Source organism: Symsagittifera roscoffensis, chromosome 5 (genome assembly GCF_963678635.1).
Source record: "Symsagittifera roscoffensis chromosome 5, txSymRosc1.1, whole genome shotgun sequence".
NCBI classification, from domain to species: Eukaryota; Metazoa; Xenacoelomorpha; order Acoela; family Convolutidae; genus Symsagittifera; species Symsagittifera roscoffensis.
This window is the reverse complement of record NC_087066.1, coordinates 32,501,543-32,520,314: the sequence shown is the minus strand read 5'-3', so window position 1 is coordinate 32,520,314 and position 18,772 is coordinate 32,501,543. Positions and strand designations below refer to the sequence as shown.

The 18,772-nt window shown below is 36.8% G+C and overlaps 3 protein-coding genes across 5 annotated transcripts in view; all 3 read right to left on the bottom strand.

The window, feature by feature from the left end:
• The window catches only part of LOC134846307 (uncharacterized), a 112,626-nt gene that overhangs the window by 40,803 nt on the left and 53,051 nt on the right, over nucleotides 1–18,772 (bottom strand). The gene's annotated exons all lie outside the window — the stretch shown is intronic.
• Nucleotides 245–13,345, bottom strand: LOC134845847 (TATA-box-binding protein-like). The gene is made up of 5 exons (XM_063862946.1): nucleotides 12,921–13,345; nucleotides 6,955–7,725; nucleotides 2,724–2,806; nucleotides 2,473–2,536; nucleotides 245–2,354 (listed from the first exon to the last, which is right to left on the bottom strand). Exons 1-5 carry the CDS (start codon nucleotides 13,293–13,295, stop codon nucleotides 1,908–1,910), a joined length of 1,740 nt encoding a protein of 579 aa, XP_063719016.1. The 5' UTR covers nucleotides 13,296–13,345; the 3' UTR covers nucleotides 245–1,907.
• LOC134845826 (coiled-coil domain-containing protein 177-like) lies at nucleotides 13,460–15,337 on the bottom strand. Its single transcript, XM_063862913.1, has one exon. It carries the CDS (start codon nucleotides 15,305–15,307, stop codon nucleotides 13,637–13,639), a length of 1,671 nt encoding a protein of 556 aa, XP_063718983.1. The 5' UTR covers nucleotides 15,308–15,337; the 3' UTR covers nucleotides 13,460–13,636.

Below are 18,772 nucleotides of genomic sequence, written 5' to 3'. Positions count from 1 at the left end.
GCAGTCTTTAAATTGATCAAAATGTACCTGCAGCTGGTACTGGATGGTCGTTTTCAAATTAGCTGAAGTCTGTTCATTTTTTACTCTTGTTATTATGTTTCTATTGAACATTATGTCTTTAATTCGTCTTAAGCTTAAGAACAAAATATCATTGCTTTAACGGCTGCTCTCTTGGTTAATTTTGTCGTCGGTAAATTTTAAGCCATTATAGAAGAATGAGCGTCTCGAGAATAAGTAGAAAATATTGGTCTCAAAGTATTTTTTTTACCTTAAGTGTCCTGTGAATTATGTATATATCTAATTCAACTTACTACATTAACGGCGAATAATGTTAAACATCATGGGGTGGGACGACAGCTTAGATGTGAAACTTAGAAAATATCTTCAAAGTATTACATTATATAGCAGGATTTAGTCAGGTCAAGTAATCACGGCACCGGTTAGCTCAAAGTTGTCGTCCAAATCAATAAATAAAGGCCAATGTCGCATGAATTACTAGTTACCGCTATTATGACTATTTTACAAGATGGTCCGGTTTGCACACACGCTATTGGTAGTTCAAATACTTTTAAATATCTTTTTTGGTAAAAATTCGTTAAAAAAAATCAACTGTAAACAGCATTGGGAGATTTGTAAAAGCGCTTATAAAGACAAGCTTTTAAAGAGATGTTTTTAGAGAAAAACTAGATTTACCCCAAAATTTTATTGTTAAATATGTATATTGAGCTACCAGCGATGGAATTTCTGAGTGGAAAAAATCACCTGAACACTAATCTATAGCACCATTGATAGATCATTTATGAAAATTGGGCAACGTCTTCTAATCCGTAGCACACCTCAGAACCAATCATGGCTTTTAAATTCTTAAAGGTTCAATTGAAATATCAAAAATGGCTGAGTATGTCATATTGTACCAGAAGATGATTACAACTCTTCAAACTGTTTAAATAGACCCTATAACCTGTTTCACACTCCAGGCTTAGTTTATTTGCCCATGGTTTGATCGATTACGTCTCAAATGGCATAATTCCCAAATGGCATAAAAATGAAAAACTTCCCAAATGGCATAAATTTCATGCAACAGTTGCATTAAAAAAAATTGGAAAACTTTTTCGTGAACCATGTGAGAAAATTAGTCAAACATTCAATTCAATAGTTGATTGAAACTTTATCTGGATAAAATTGTCGACATTTTTATCAAAAGCAAAAAGCATAAGCTTGCGGATATTCATATGTTTCTCGTGGCCAATTTTTCCGAAAAAATTGTCGCTTAGCATTTGCTTGGAAGCAACTGATTTCAAATCTTCTTCACGCTTTCGTTCCTGGCAAAATGTTAGAATGAGAAATTTAAAGAAAACGTTTGAATTACAATAAAAACTTGAAATTTACGCCATTTTGGGAAGTTTCTTTTTTATGCCATTTGGGAATTATGTCATTTGGGAAGTTACCGTTTTGATCATGTTCAAATCCATTTTTGGTTCCAAGGGAGTAAAAGCAGCTTGCTGTTGTACAATTTTAACTTCTAGTATAAGTTGGATAGTGACAAACTTAACACTTTACCTTATTTGAAACACGTGATTAAATATGGTCAATTGTACATGTTTAGATTAAAGAACCCTCAAAATACGAAACGAATGAAAAAGTAAATTATGCAGAAAAAGATCCTGGCACTTTGTGTTAATTAGAAAAGTCACACAGCACTACTGATTTGAAACAGAGTTGAAAATGACACATATCACAAGCATTCAGACATCTTATGATAGCTGAGTTCGGAACCATTGCCAGCCGTACTCTACAATACTTGGTACATTTATTCATAATTGACACTTGTAAATCTCTCTGAAATATAATGCACCAACTACTGTAAATAAGCCGAAAACCGAACGAATGGCCCAAGTGTTTTCGGGCTAATACTCGTCTTCCGAGCACTGACTTTCATCGGACGAATCACTCTCGTCAAATCCGAACTCATTGTCTGGATAGCCCCGTTTCATCTGTTTCCTCGCAGCGCCTCCCGCTACTCCGTTTTGTCTTCGCTTTGCACCCGCTGCTGCCGTCAGTTCAGAGGCCGGTGCGCTTTTAGCCGTTTTGTAAGGTTCAACGACCGAGTAAAGAGCGACCACTGCATCTTGCACTGCTTGCACATTATTTGCAGTCAGTGTTACACTGCCGGTTGAGAAGACCTTGGCGATGGGCTTTCCAGGTATGTCCTTGAAACGGACTACGGCAGCCGGATGCAACTCTGGCTCGTACTGAACTATTTTCTCCGTCTGTGCTAGTTTTGAAAGCAGCACCCCGAAAGGCAGCGATGTTGTCGCCAATACGTTGTTCACTTTGAACTTGGAGAACTTCACCTGAAATCAAATTTTGTCTCATTCAAATGGTCTCATTTTTTGCACTTAGCTATCCTTATTCTTCTTGAAAACTTTGACATTTTAAAACATTGGTTCTTAGGCTGAAATAGATACTGACGTTGAACCCTATTTTCTGCAGAATTCTGGCTATTCTTCGACAGGCAACTTTGGCTTCTGAGGCACTAAAACAAAATGATTTGTCATACAACTGTTTCTACTGGCTATAACGAGAAAGGAAAAATTTCGACGTAACAATAGAACCCTAATTTTGCCAGAACAAAATGACTTCTTTCGATTTCTGTAGACACACTTTCCAAATAGAGTCCATTAAAAAAACTTCAAGGCAGTAGAAAGGAAAGATTCACTTACGATTTAGCACCAGTGCAAGTAATTTTGCCTGAAGACCAGATATTGGCAGTTACTTCTGGCTTCCTCAGCTTCATCATAATTCTCTGAACATATTAACTTCCATCATGCCTATCCCTTACATTTATTCATACATATCACTTAAGTCTGTTCAAACACATCGCCAAATTAGGGAAAAAAAACAAAAAAAGAGATGGATTTCTTTCACTTCCTTCATTTTCTAAATTCATAGAAAGAACAAAGCCAACAGACAGTTGAAAAAAGTCAATAAACGCAAGCAAACAGAAAAAAAACACAGATTGTTTTTGTTTTAAACCTCAACCTTAAAAATTCGAAGACAAAAATGATGGCCTCAAGGCGCTTTGAGTTTCAGGACCAATTTATGCTTGACACTTTTTGGATAAAATTAACCCAACTTGAAAAAACTGGATCAATAGGTAGATTTTTTATTTCGCTGATAAATCCACCAATTAAGTTCCGTTTTCGAAACTATAAGTCAATCACGTTTTTCGTGACTTTTACATTTCTGCTGTTTTATAGTGCAGTTCGCCTTCGTCCAACAAAGGAAATAAACAGAAAAGAAATCAACAGTCAAACCACGCAAAAGTGCCTGAACAAACTTTTCCTGAAAAAAAATCATGACGAACTATAAAAGAATCTGAACTACGTTTATTGATTTTAACCAATCCGAAAAATCTTAATATCATGTTTATTAGACAGTTGTGGGAAAAGCGCCTAAACATTAAGTAAATTTTGTAAGAACTTAAAAATAGAAGCCTAGACAAAAAGACCGAAATTTAGTTCACTCCGATAAAGGTTTACATCTCAGACTGAAAACTTCCGAAGAAACTAAAATCTGCGATTCAGGCCAGATGCTGAAAATATTCCGCTGGGAAACCCAAAACGAAAACTCATTTTTGAAACTGAGCTAAATTTCATTTTCCCTCCATTTACATTTTCTGATTAGAGAGCGTAATTTTCCCTACATATTTGAATTGAACTTAATTTGAATTAAACTTGAAACACAGAGGCAAAACAGAGCTTCGCAGCACTTCCTATGCTACGCAAACATAGCATGGCAGCTAGTCGGAAGAAAATGAGACAGCTACCAAAACTGATAACATAGCCAACAGACAGTTGGAAAAGATCCAATGATCAAAAATAAACGAAAAAAAAAAAAAAAAAAAAAAAACGATTTTATTTTGAAAAAAAAAATCAAATTTCTAGGACAACTAGACGACCTTAGAGGTCTTTAGAAAAACTAATGATTGGCACTTTTTGATATAATAAACCCAATTTGAGAAAACTGGATCAATCAGTAAAATTTTTAGTTCGCTGGGAAACTCCATAATTCAATTCCACTTTCGAAACTCGAAGTCGATCCCTTTTTTCGTGACATTTACAATTTGGCTGTTCGTTTGAGGATTTTGCCTTTCTTTTAACAAATGAAATGAACCGAACTTTACAATCAATCCAGCGTCAAACCGCGAAAAAGTGAATTTGAGCCTAAATAAATTTTCAGACTTTTCCTGAAAAAATTTAAAAAAAATCATTGCGACGTATGAAAGAGTCTGAACTACGCTCATCGACTCTTTAAAAAAAGATGCAAAATACTCACTTAAAAATAATTTTCTATATGTTTGTCTCAAATTATATTCAGTTGAAAGAAATTAATTAGCGGAAAACGATTGCCACCTTTAAATGACCATTCAGACAAAACTTACCGAGAGTAACTAAGCAGATGAATTATGGGAAGACGCCTCTTGGGCTGCGAAACGTAGCCAAAATTGCTCCAAACTGATATTTGAATTTCTATAACTATTTTTGCAGGTCACAAAACTTCAACTCGCGCACTGCCTTTGCAGACAAAAAATGACATGTCAAAAAAAATGAAAAAAAATCGAGACAATTTTACTTTTCCTTGTGGCCCTTAAATTGCGTCACTTAGTAAAATATCTTTAAAAATAACCAGGACTAAGACTCTAAGTTACTAGAAACAAAGTCCAAACAAACTAAGACGAAGATAAGCTAATCAGAAGCCATCCAACCAAAATAACAGACATTTAATCCAATTTATTTCCTCAAACAGAAAACCTAAACAAATTAGACTGTTCAAACGTAAACTGAAAAAATATCGAGGACGATAAAATTACCAGTTTACCAGGAAATGGTTTGAATTAATATAAAGATAAATTCTCAAAATAATGCGCGAAAAATATGAAAGAAGCATGTATATATTTGATATTATTTAAGGCTTGCGTTCATACACTCTTAATTACGTATTTAAACACCTGGAAATATGAGTATTTTTTCATGAATAATACTTTTCCATTGAAACCTAAATCTAATTGAGAAAAATTGATTCTTATATTAATAATGATTATTTCAAGTCCGCTGGAAAATTAGAGAATTAATATCCAAATTTGAAACCAAGCTACAATATCTATTTTTGCGCCATTTGAGAACCATGGAAGCTAATTAGCAATTTAAAAAGCATGTTGACACTTTCATAAACCCACTTAGAGAAAAGTGATCAAAAGTTTTTATTCCGCTTGAATTTTTAAAATCAGGTAAGCTACTCGCAGAGTTAACGTTCATTTAAAGAATTCTTTTTTTAAAAAAAGTTCGAAAATTGAGTAAAACAACAGAATGTAGCCAAAAGAAAACATCGGAAAACTAAACACCACTTTTAAAGCTATAAATCTTTCACATTTTAAGGCTATTTGCACTATTGTTGTTTTAGTGCGTACAAAAGAAACTTTGAAAGCTAATGACTTAAAGCTTTCAGACCTTCAGCATTAAGATACGAAATTATCAAAATCAATGCAACTCACAATCCTACATGAAGCTTCTTGGACCAATTTTGGAATCATAAACGAGAAAAAGACTGGTCGTATACCATTTTAAAACCCCGTATCTTCCGACTGCATTTTCAGAGGTCAATTAAAATGTTGGTCGAAAAAATGATCAAACAAAAAGATTAAGTTTTTTTCTTCATTTTATCTCCACACGCATCATGTGTAAAAAGGTACGCCTTTATCATCTTCTATCGTATGAATGAGACAAGAGACGAAACCACTAGCCTCAATTCATTTTCGAACGATTTAAACCGCCGCTTACGCTTATGATAGGAACGTAAAATATCGCGCGTTAATTTCACGAAAAATGATCAAAGGTGAATTCTTTTTTTTTACAATTGAGCTTCAAGCAACAAAATAATTCGAACGAAAATCAGCAATATCAGAAAAATACAGCACTATAGAAAAAACAATATCACTGAAAACTATAGTTCGAAAACATAGCCAACCGACATCTGGAACAGAGTCAATGTACGCAAGGAAACAAAAACTGAACTGACTTGTTTTTTGAAAATACTTCGTCTTTCAAAGATCAATTCAAAAAATTATAGCCCTAGAGCTCTTTAAAATTCAAGATAAAGTATCTTCTAACTTTTACCCAGAGCGAAGCTACGCTAAGCAAACACTAGCGAGAACACGACAAAAACCAGCTCTATAAAAGGCAAAATGAAAAATTAGAAATAAGCCTCAATTATTTAAAACTCGGCTACGTGACAGGTTCGATCCTGTAACCAACAGATTATGAGTCAAACGCACTAACCACTCAGCCACGGACGCTTACCTGATCACAAACAAAAGCCGCAAACAAAGCAGAACAGATGCTATGAAATTTCCAATGCTAGAGATCGTGATTATAGCAGAAGTGAACACCTTTATTGAGCTTGTTTTGATTTGCGAGTTAGGTTAGAAAAAAAAGGTTCGTCTAATACACTACGCTTGAAGCTCGCTAGTGTAATAAGATTAACTCAATTTAAAAAAAATGGATCTATAGTTGAAAGTTCTTATTCCGCTGGTAAATTTGGAAACTAAATCCACTTTCGAAATTAGAAGTCCAACACGTTTTTCAAAGCCTTAGTTTTTCCTTTCGATAGTAAAGATTGTCTTCTTTTTAACTAGGGAAAAGAAGCGAATTTTAAAAATCCAAAGTCAAACTTCGAAAAATCAAATTTTGAGCGTGAACAAATTTTAAGACTTTTCCGAGAAAAAAAAATCAACACGATCTATATAAGAATCTGAACTGCCTTCAAGGCTCATTTTGAAAACTGAAAGCTATACATCAACCGCTCTATTATTGTAACGGGTTCGTTTTCTTTATACGGATAAGACAACGCAGAACACAACAAGAAGAAACTGACTTCAAAATAACGACAGCTTACCCCACACTCCCGTTTATATTCCACGTTTAGAGTGCTTAGGGCAATTTTCCTCAGTGTGAGGTAGCACTTGACTTGGAAGGATGCCACAACATTTCTGAGTGAGATATAGGCATTGAACACGCCTGGTGTCTCGGAATCCTCGGTCACACTGGACTCAGTGTCAGGCGTATTGTTGTCGTCTCCCGTTGACTCTGAAAACTCTCTTGTTGAAAGGCCATTGACCGATTGCGAGAAGGAGCTCATGCTAGTAGCCGGGAGGTTTGATGCAGCTGGACTGTTGAGTTTGTTAGTAGTTTTGTACCCTATTTGGTTGTTGTTGTTGATGCTGATCGACTCCAGCATCTTCTCTCGGTCGATGTTTGGTATTGATTGCTTTGGGAGGGAAGTGTTTTGAAGTAGGTAAGGAGGAAGCATCATGACTTTGTTTTTGGGTCTGATATTTGCGGGTGCCATTGCCACTGGTTTGTTCAAGTTTTGAAGCAATGCCAGCTGTTCCTGCTGGTTCAGCCTACTATTATTTTGTATCTGATGGTTTCTCATCGCCTGCAGCTGTTGGCCTTTGAGATTACTCAACAGCTGTTGTTGGTGATGGTTAGCTGCGAATGTCTGCTGCGAAGGCATCGTTGATATGGCGACTGGTCGAGATACCATGCTAGTTTTGACTGAGCTGCCTTGACTGTATATCTGCTGTGGAGATTGGGAAACACTTGCAATATTGGACAGGGTTGTGCCAACTAAACCAGCACTCCCACTTCGACTACAGGCCAAGTTCTAAAAAAATATATACGTTTTTTTATCAGAGTTATGGCCACAAATTGAGAGGACACTGTCTTCAGATGTATTTTTTACTCTTTCAGGTGCTAAAACAAGAAGTTTTAGCGGTCGAGTATGATATCGCATTAAAGCTTTTTTTGATTCCATCGCTTCTTATAATTTCGAATCTCGATGTCAAAAGTTGGTAAAATGACTCGATGTCTAAAAGTTGGCGGTTAAAGGTAATAAGCCAAAGGGGAGCGTCCCATGAGAATATGTTTAATACTTTAATGAGGCTGTTGAACGCTACAGTTAGTGCACCCCTCTCCAAAATTGCAAAAAGATTTTCTAAAATTTTTTTTATAGAAACAGTCTATTTATTTAAAAATTGTGCGGACTGTGGCATTCTTCCAGTACAAACTATGAAAAAAGACAAAAAATAATGATTACATTGATCTTGAACCTAAGTCTCGGTAAACTCGGTCGATTCCAAAATGGCTAGAGGAAAGACAGTAAAAAACTTCCGTACATGGGCCAAGTTACCAGAAACTAGAAAAAAACTTTAATCCTTGAAAAAAAAACAGATGTCAAATTGCAGATTCTTTTGAGCCTCACAAACAACCAACTGCCGGCAATACCAGGATTCGGAATTGATCTCCAGTCGTTTGCCTCGACCATTAATCTCAACTTCCAGACCAAGCATATTTACTCAAAACTTTCAAACTTCCCAGAAAAAAAAAGATAGACTGAAAGCTCTTTGAAATTCTAAACCATTCATAAATGACACTTTTTCGATAAAATTAACCCAAAGAAAACTGGATCAATAGGTAAATAAAATTTGTAATTTGCTGCGAAATCTGACAATTAATTTCCGTTTTCGAAATTAGAAGTCGATCAAATTTTTCGTGACATTTATACTTTCCAATTTATCTGATTATGCTGAAGAAAATGTCGAAATAGAAACAGAGCAATAAGTCTTAATTATACAGTGCTGATTTTAATCATCCGGACAAAACGAACAATTTTCAAACGCGTTTTTTTTTTCAAAATTCGACAAAGTGAAGAGAGCAAAACTTAGAATTTCATCAGGATGAACATGGTGCAATTTTTTCTCCGAAATTCTCAACCAAAATTTTAACCAAAAAATTGGTCATTTTGGCTTTTTTCAATTAATCAAGAATTACGCCGAAACTAATTTCTTAATTGATGAAAAATATATATCACAAGAAGCCTCTTACACAGCCCAGCAAAGTTCTAGAGAGGTTAAACCTCCAAAAATTTGAGTAATTGTTTAAAATTTAATAAATTTAAGTTTTTAATCAAAGATTTTGGGTTTCATATAATAAAAACCACGTTTCTTGACTATCAAGCAAAAATATTTTCCCTTAATTTTAGAGAGAATTTGACTGAATTTTAACCTTTCTAGAACTTTTTGGGCTGTGTGAGAGGCTTCTTGTGATAGATATTCCTTATCAATTAACGAAGTAGTTTCGGCGTAATTTTTGATCAATTGAAAAAAGCCAAAATATCCCATTCTTGGGGTAAAATTTTGGTTGAGAATTTCGGAGAAAAAAATGCAACATTTTAATTCTGATGAAATTCTAAGTTTTGTTCTCTTCACTTTATGTCTAATCTTAACCCAATTTGAGAAAACGTGTTTGAAAATTCAAATTTTGTTCGTTTTGTCCAGGTAATTTATATCAGCACTGTAGTTACGACTTTTAACAGTCACCTAGGAATGCCCTAGGCTCCACCCTCAGTGAACGTGAACGAGACGAAGCTAACAAAAAAATCTCAAACTCTGAAGTTTTTATCATGGTAGTTCGATCCTTAAAGCGCATCATACAAAAATCCCACCCACATGGACAAGCGAAAAAGCATTCAAGAGGTGGTCGAATGGGGTAAAAATTTGGAGGTAAGTTATCGCCGATCTGAATCCTTTAAAAAAGCACCCGCTGTTGCTTTGGCGCTCACGGATCGCATACGGTTTTTGCTCTCAAACTTGGCAACAAAAAATAGCAATGAGAAATTGCTTAGCGAACTGTCGTTTGCTTTCAATCTCAGAATTAGAATCGTTGAGATAGCGCTTGAAACGTAGGTGAAGCTCGACTGTTTCAAACTACCACAAGATATGGAAGTTTCAGAGTATATCTGAAAGAACCCAAGACAGTTCTTTCTGTAAATTGTCTAAATGAGCCAGTTTGGAAGTGACAATTAAGTTGCAAAAAATGACAAAAAAACTTTAAGCAAAAAGAACTGCACCATTGGAAAGACTACAAAGCGGTTTCAAAATGCTAAAGAGAAAACTAACCTTTCTGCGGGACCTAAGCCGACAAAAACTAGCTGACACGAAAATCTAGGATATTCAAAAACTTTCAGTTTCCACGAAAAAAAAAACAGGTCCCGACTGAAACCAAAACTCTGGGATTCGTCGTTTCCAGCATGAGTGTTACCACGGCACCAAATGCACAGAACACTTGAATTTTTGAAGGAAACAACTTTCTAAAATTCTTAATGAACAGCATAAAAAAACACCAAATAGCAAAAAAAATAGGTAAAATTTCTTGGAACTCAGGTAATAGCCTAAAACCTGAATACACTGATATGTTTTTAACATCGAGTAAAAAATGACCAAACTTCAGTCAAAGTTGGTGATGCGGTCACTAAGCCGATAAAAAAGCAGCAAACAGAAGACCGACGAAGATTTTTAGATGCGTGGACAATTTTCCGCTTACAAAAAAACAGGTCGTAGCCGGACTCCAACCATTGACCTTTGTCTTTATAGGCAGGCGCATACCCTCTGCGCCACAAGCGCTAACTACCGTTTGAATTTTAAACTTATATTAACCAAAGGTAAAACGACTCGAGTGATTCTGTTAAACAAATTAACCCAAAAAATCCTTTAAAAAAAAACGTTTCAGTTTCATAAGGATTGCTAATCGCAATAGAAAAAACATCTCAATGAAAACGATCGCATAACACCAGATCAACCCAAAGTCGCTCTTCAGACAATTCATTCAATTAATTCGAAAAACAACGTTAACAAACATCCTTCCAAACTGATGGTCTCTCAAACGCCAGAGATAGCTTCGGAAGAAAACAGCCTTCCCAGAAGTTAACGACGTACTCTTTTTCAGCTCCGCTGAGGATTGAGAGTTTGCAAGGTTCTCCGTACCAAAAACTGCCCCCTTGAACGGGTTTTCCTCAGTTTTCTCAGAAAGGCGCCGCATTCCCGCTCTAATGTTATTGCTTTAAGGACTATATGAAACGATTAATCAAAGTCCATAATCTCCGATAGCGGAAAACTGAAAAGGAAAAACAATGAAAACAACAGCCTGGCACCATCAGCGGTAAACAACAAACTGGCTTGGTTAACATTTTTATGATACATCTGTAGCGCTAAACTTTCAACAGACTTCCAGGAGATTACTCTTGATAACTAAAACTATCACAAAAAGCCATAACATTGCAATACAACCGGTCAAAATTTCTAAGTCTTGAGACGGAACTATAAAGAGTCTGACATGAATGTGATTCAACCTAACGTACCAATTTGATAATAATACAAATTGCGAGGTTTGTGCTTTTTCATAGAACTCAATCGATTTGCCAAATAAAGTTTTTCCATCTGACCCCTGAAAGTTGGGAGTAACCTTGTATTCGGGTTGTTTTAGTTTTTTCTACTTTCTGCTTTCCATGCAAAATCAGGTACCACAAATAAAAGTCGGAAAGAGTCGAGTGATATACCATAATCAATTCCTTGCAGCCGTGATTCGAACCCTATTAAATAAATTTTCCAAGTTTCCGCAGTGTAGGAAAACCGGTTTAAAATTTTCGATAATTGGTGCAATTTCGAGTGGAAAAAGCTGGCGAGCGCAATACCTTGCATTGGGTTTGAACAGAAAAATAAACAGCAAAATATACGAAGTCAAGGCTAGTAAAATTAAAAATTGCAGGAATAATTTAGAACACTAAACGCAACCACATTGAAAAATGAGTACATTGAAAGCTCCCACCATCTGAACCAATTGATGAGAACTATGTTAAACAAGTCTCAGATAAAACAAGTCCTTTCAATCGATTGATACTTGATCAGATAAACGGTCAACATATCAAGAAAGCAGCCATGAGAACGCACGTATCTCATGGACTATCTTGCCTTAATGCAAATGAATCGAGACGTATTTTAACATACTTCGGGTAACAATGAGTTGAGATTTCAAAAACAATTGCAAAAATTGCCAAAAAATTGGCTACCGAAGAACTAAATCCAGAACTAACGGACCCATATAAAGCATGTAGATTGATACCCTTAGATCGGAATCCAGGAGAAAGAACCATAGGTTTGGAGAATTTACGCGGACGATAACCAAATGCCTAAAAAACGAACTAATGTCGCTGGGTTCAAACTATCAACTCTGTCTAGGACAAAAATGTGGCATTGAATATACGATCCACACGCTAAGAGATCAATACAGCAAAATTGCGAGGTTTGCGCTTTTTTCATAGAACTCAATCGATTTGCCGAATAAAGTTTTTCCATCTGAACCCTGAAAGTTGGGAGGAACCTTGTATTCGGGTTGTTTTAGTTTTTTCTACTTTCTGCTTTCCATGCAAAATCAGGTACCACAAATAAAAGTCGGAAAGAGTCGAGTGACATACCATAATCAATTCCTTGCAGCCGTGATTCGAACCCTATTAAATAAATTTTCCAAGTTTCCGCAGTGTAGGAAAACCGGTTTAAAATTTTCGATAATTGGTGTAATTTCGAGTGAAAAAAGCTGGCGAGCGCAATAACTTGCATTGGGTTTGAACAGAAAAATAAACAGCAAAATATACGAAGTCAAGGCTAGTAAAATTAAAAATTGCAGGAGTAATTTAGAACACTAAACGCAACCACATTGAAAAATGAGTACAAAAAAAATCAAATATAAGATGTGGCAATAAGCCGACAAAACATAAGCACGCAAACTAAAGGCCAACATTTTTGGAAAAGAAGATTTCCAAATTGAAAAAAAAAACAGCTCCTGGTCAGACTCGAACCCCTCCAGGTTAAGTTGCCGACACGCATAGAAGTTTGAATTCGATATGAATTAAGATACAAGTGACTCTGTTGAACAAGTTGTTAACCCGGTTTGGTAACGCTTGCTAATTGCAAGCGTAATAACTGTTTGAAAACTTGTATTCTGTCTCAAATGGTAGATAAGACTCGCCTGTAACTGTTGTGATATGGGGTCAACCTTCCGCAGCAGCAATGGAACTCCTGTATTGCCTCCAGTTACATTGACAGTGCTCGGTACATTTACGCTGTTCAAGTGGCCCACTGCTACGTCTCTTCTAGCCAAGTGAGATTGCATTGGGTTACCACCTACATGATGGCTGGAACTCACATACTGCTGGCCATTGTGAACAAACTGCACTTGACCTTGGGCCGATGTCGTCGCCCTGAGTGTCCCGCCCTCCTGTCTGATCGTGATGATGGGGGTGTTCGGCATTGCAGGGGAGGCTCTGATGGCGTTGTTGGGACCTCGCGTGAGCACATATTTCACCTGGTGGGGTCCGTTGGACTGGGTTGCCACTGCCTGCATCTGAGGGAGGTGGGAGGGTGCATTTGCGCCATCCGCAGTTATAGCAGACATTAACTGAAAATTTCCGTTCGCATGATTTCTTCGAAATTATATTACCAAATCAATCTGTACGGCTTTGCATAATCTCTTTTCGTGCATTGATAAATAACATGCATTTGATTCAATTACTTGAAAAGTTGAACAAATAAAGATATTAAAACAAATTTACAAAAGAGTAAGTTTATATTTACAAGATCTATCTATACACATGATGGAAGAAAACATTAGTGAAAATATTGGTGATAAAATCCTCAAGTAAGGCAAGCTGATGAGTTATTTGATGAACGAGAAATATCCATTGATCATTTTGACTTAAAGGCCATCTTACGGTAGTTGAACAGAATGTTATTTGTTATCTCGGCCTGCAGCGCTTTCTCGTGAAAATCATTCCTTGAGCTACTTAGCCTCATATCTTCCGTTTGTTTGGCAAGCAACGCCATTTCCCGTCTTTTTTGAGCTGTATAATCTTTTTCCTCTTTTAAGACCTTCGCTCTCGTATCCTTTGCGTTGATTTCGCTTTCAAGTAGCTTCTGCATTCTTTTATTTTCGGCATCAACTTTCATTTTTGTAGATCTGTGAAGCTGTTCTTTCTGAACTAAATGTGTGCGAACTTTCCGCTGCTTTCTTTTCGTTTGCGTCTCGTTAAACTTCACAGCCCTTTCTTCATCTTGAGCCAACTTTACAGCTGTCATGTGTCTCCAATGTTCCATTTCTTCCTCCTTTCTCATCATGCTTTGTCGAACTAATTCCGCTTTGACTGTATCCGCCCTCACTTTCTTCCTTATCTCAGCTTCTTTCTGCATCTGAGCCCGCAAATGCCGTTCCTTGGCTAGGTCATGCTTACTTTCGATGTAACTTTTCTTTACGTCAAGTGAGTTCCAAAGCTGTTCGTCCATCGCTTTTTTGTTCTGAATGTGCTTTAGCTCTCTTTCAGCATTCTCAACAACTTTCGTTAATTTTTCTGTCCGTTCTAGTTCAATCTTACTCATTATGGCTCGATGACCCCGTTTTTCCAAGTCATTTTGCATACATTGAACAGCATGATTGCGTTCATCTTCCAATGCTTTCTTACGCGCCTCTTGTTGCTTTTTCCGCTCGAGTTCTCGCCATTTTTTCACTTCAATTTCACTTCGTTTCTTTGCCTCCCGACTCCTTATTCTAGCTGCTGCTTCAAGATGTACAGTTTCTCCGGTAGTAGACGCTGAAAATGAATCACTGCTGATCGACTTGGCGAACTTTGTTTTCGTAAACAAAGGCTGCTTGTTCGAACACGCAGACGGAGAACGAGCTATAACTCTTCCATATTCCTGGTTTGAAGCTGGTTTTCCGTGTGCGCCCGAAATCCGTGCAAGTTGCTCCTTATATCGTCTTTTCAAAGCATCTAGCGCTTCAACATCATGGCCCGAATCTTCGAGTGATCTATATTCTTCTTTTGATTCAGGAGGCTCCATAAAATGAGCCTTTCTTACAGGGCTAGCTTCTCTGGAATCTCCTCCATGTTGCCCATAGGTGTCAATTTCTGAATGTTCACAGTTAGATCCATGAACAAACAACTCTGGTTCTGGAACTTCTGACTCCGAAACTTTCGACGTCAACCCTTTTTCTATTAAGCTTTCTCGCTCACACCTCACGAGCCGCAACCTTCGCTGTCTTTCCCGCTCTTCACGCTCAAACATTCCTCTAACTACATTCCTATTTACATTCGGAAACTCCTCGTAGAAATCATCCATTGTCTTCTTCAGCAAATCAACTGGCTTTATAGCAAATTTACTACATGACTCCAAGGATCTAGGACTGGTTAGGACATAGCGGCTGTTCTGGGACCACGGTTCTTCGAAGTTGTCCAGGGTAATTATTGGCAAGTCGCTCAGTTCCTCATACTTCTCGTCGGAAACACGTTCGTCTGCTTTTTCAGCCTGGATATCTTCGGCTGCAGCCTCAAATGCCTGATCAAACTTGATATGGTCTTCCATGATCTACTCATTTAATGCAACACCATAAAAACCTTAAAGAAAAGGCAATAATGGATCTTTTCCAGCTTGTCAATCGCCATAAAAATGCAATATTACGATACCCAAGGCATTTTTTCTTGCAATAGGGCATTTTCGTAAAAATTCATGCAGAGGATCCTTAACAAGGATATCTGGTTGCTTTAAAAACCCAGAATGTCTCTACTGCTATGAGAAACAGTTTTTTTTTGGTCCGTGATATGATGAGATTTCGCAAAAGCCAAAAATTTAGGATTAATATCTTCTGTAAGAGTCTGAAAAGAGAGAACATTGATAAGCAAAAGCAAAAACGTGTGCCGGACGTCAATCCGACGGGACTTTAAGCCAAATCGTAAAAAAAAGGCACACTTTTCTCAAGCCGAACTTTTCTCAACAACTCAAGAAAATGATTTTTTCTTTTACTATTTTATATAATCAGAAAGTCAGAAGAATCAAAGTAACCGAGGCTACAGCCAGGAGTCCATTCATCACATATTCCAGTCAAAATCCTTAGAACTTTCTACATATGGTGATAACGATAAAAAAGATGATTAAGTGTTGATATTGTTGTTATGAATTTCAGCGTCCCTGGAGGAATCTCTTACTATGAAGCCGAATGTCTCCAGTTGTTTCTTCATGATTGACAGTCACATGCGTACTGCCATGTACAGTAGTTGTGGTGATTGTATTTATTTCTCAAGTAATCCCAAAAAAGAATTTGTTAAGGCGATTTTTAAGTCCGAGTGGATTGTAGAAGCACTGGGGTAGCCTAATTGTTGTGATGAACTTTTTACATAGTGTTTCTGTTCAAATTTACCTCATGTGTAATTTCATATTATATGCGCTGGGCTTTCTTCACAGACTTATCATACCAAATCTCGCCATACCAAATTCCCTGGCGTAACTAGGCGCATGAAGGAGTGAGCTGATGAATCGATCTCCAAAACGACGTCAGGTTGTACCACTCCTTACTCTTTCTTTTTCTCCATCGCCCTTGTCTTACCAATTTTAAATCCTTATTGAAAGTATTCATAAATCGCCCCAAAGAGCTTCCTTTCTCACCACAGTTTCTGTGTTTCAGGTAGATGCCACGATTCCAGGCAAGACGCATCCCTGAGTTCTTACAGAAACTAGTTATCGGGACTTTAAGGACCAAATATATCAAACCAGCTCTGGTAAAATCAACAATTCACTCCTACCGCGGCGCAACGCTTCATGATCTGTTTGAAACAGTTTTGCAATACAGACCAAAGCGCCTAAATACAGTAACAAAAATTGCTGGATACATGACAACAGGCTGCATCAAAAACTAGAAACGCAGAGGAAAATTTTGATTAACCTTGTCACCAACAAGTTTCAACCCCAGACACTGATCATCGCCGAAATAATTCAGAATGGTACTAACTCTGAAATAAATTGCAAAATTTTCATTCAAAATCATGGGTTGTTCAATTACATACACTCATTGTTTCACCTAACTTCAAACTTAATCTAAACCCTCATATGATCGTCCGTGATGGCATCCATTTCCTGTTCAACGGTAAGAATTTCTTCACTATTTTTTTGCAAGTTTATTCTAAAAACACTCTCGCAAACTTGACACCGCCGTCCTTCCTCAAAGGGCTACTCAAGCACGTTGCCTACGGTGCCTTATATGTAAAGACAGCTTGCGAGGCGGAGGTGTTTGGTGCTTCACATACCCAGGCTACATGCATGTAAAATGCAGCGGCCTAGTCAGCAGCAGTGATCATTTTGACGATTTCGGCTGTCATCGCTGCACCTCCCACTTTTATTCAGCTAACGACAGGCATGAATGCAATCCTCAAACCCTAGCTACAACCACGCTCCCCCAAATGCACTCTCAACCTTCCACTGCCCCACACTCACAAAACTCAAGAAAACCTTCCACTATAGAAATTAAAACAACTCAAAATCCATTATTTTTATTAATTTTATGAATTATTTCATCTTTTTTCACATAATTATCCCATGATCATATGACAAATGCATATTAGCAGTTTCCCACAGTGTTATTGAAGCGCGAATTTTTTTCCTGAGAGAAATAAATATTAATTTTTCATAAAAAATTGAAAAACATCTTGCCCTAATGCAAATGAATCGAGACGTATTTTAACATACTTCGGGTAACAATCAGTTGAGATTTCAAAAACAATTGCTAAAATTGCCAAAAAATTGGCTACCGAAGAATTAAATCCAGAACTAACGAACGCATATAACGCATGTTGATTGATACCCTCAGATCGAAATCCAGGAGAAAGAACCATAGGCTTGGAGATATTACGCGTACGATAACCGAATGCCTGAAAAACGAACCAATGTCGCTGGATTCAAGCTATCAAAAATGGTACGCAGGCGACGGAATCGCAGTCGGTAAGTTAGGCAATTTACAAACCGTCCTCGATAAAATTGTATCACAAGGTAAATTTTTTGGCTTTCAAAATCATGCATCCAAATACCGAATTTTTTTCAAATATGAAAATTACAGTGAAGCTGAGAAAATCTTTGAAAAAACAGGAACCACTATGAAGGCAGGCGCCTGAGTGCTTGGTTCAGTTATAGTAACAGAATCTGATTGTAAAAAATTCCTCGAAATTCAACAGTTTGACCACATCCAGTTTAAAAATACTGACGAAAATTGCTAAAATCTCCCCTTAAACGTTTATGCCTGCTATACTAAAGGAGTTAAAGAAAACTTTTCATTATTTAACCGGAAAATGCCTAACACTATGAAAAACATAGAAATATAAGAAAAGATTATCAAAGAACAATTAATACCTAACCTAGTTAGTAAAGACACATTAAACCCCCAGATCCAAGAGACATCTTCCTTACACCTCTTAAAATGGACGGCCTTAACATCAAGCCGCCATCCGATCTTGAAAGCTATCTAGAATGGTCTAGGGAAACATCACTAGTACTGGAGTCTGAAGATCTTGTTACAGCAATAACACAGCAAGAAAAAAAATGTACGAAAATCAAAAAAATGAAAACTGATAGAACAAACGGAAAGAAAACAATACTCATTAACTCCTTAAATGATAGAGATAAATACGCAATCGACCTGGCCTCTGAAGAAGGAGCCTCTAACTGGCTCAACGCTTAACCATTGAGCAGATATAGCTTCAACCAGAAAAAATCAGAATTCAGAAATGGTATCTACTTAAGAAACGGATGAGAACCGACCAAAACCTCACTCACAAGCTTCAAATGGTAAAATTTGGAACAATTTTTAAAAAATTTTCAAGATTTACTTTCAAATAGATTTTTATCTTAGAAAAAAAATTTATCTTGAAAGATCGAATTTTTTTTAAGTGGTAACTTTCAGATGGTAAGTTGCGACAAAATAAAGCTTCAGTTTAGAACATGTTTTCATAAACTATGATATCACAGAATATTTTTTTTCGAAAGAATCTTTTAAATACTGATTTC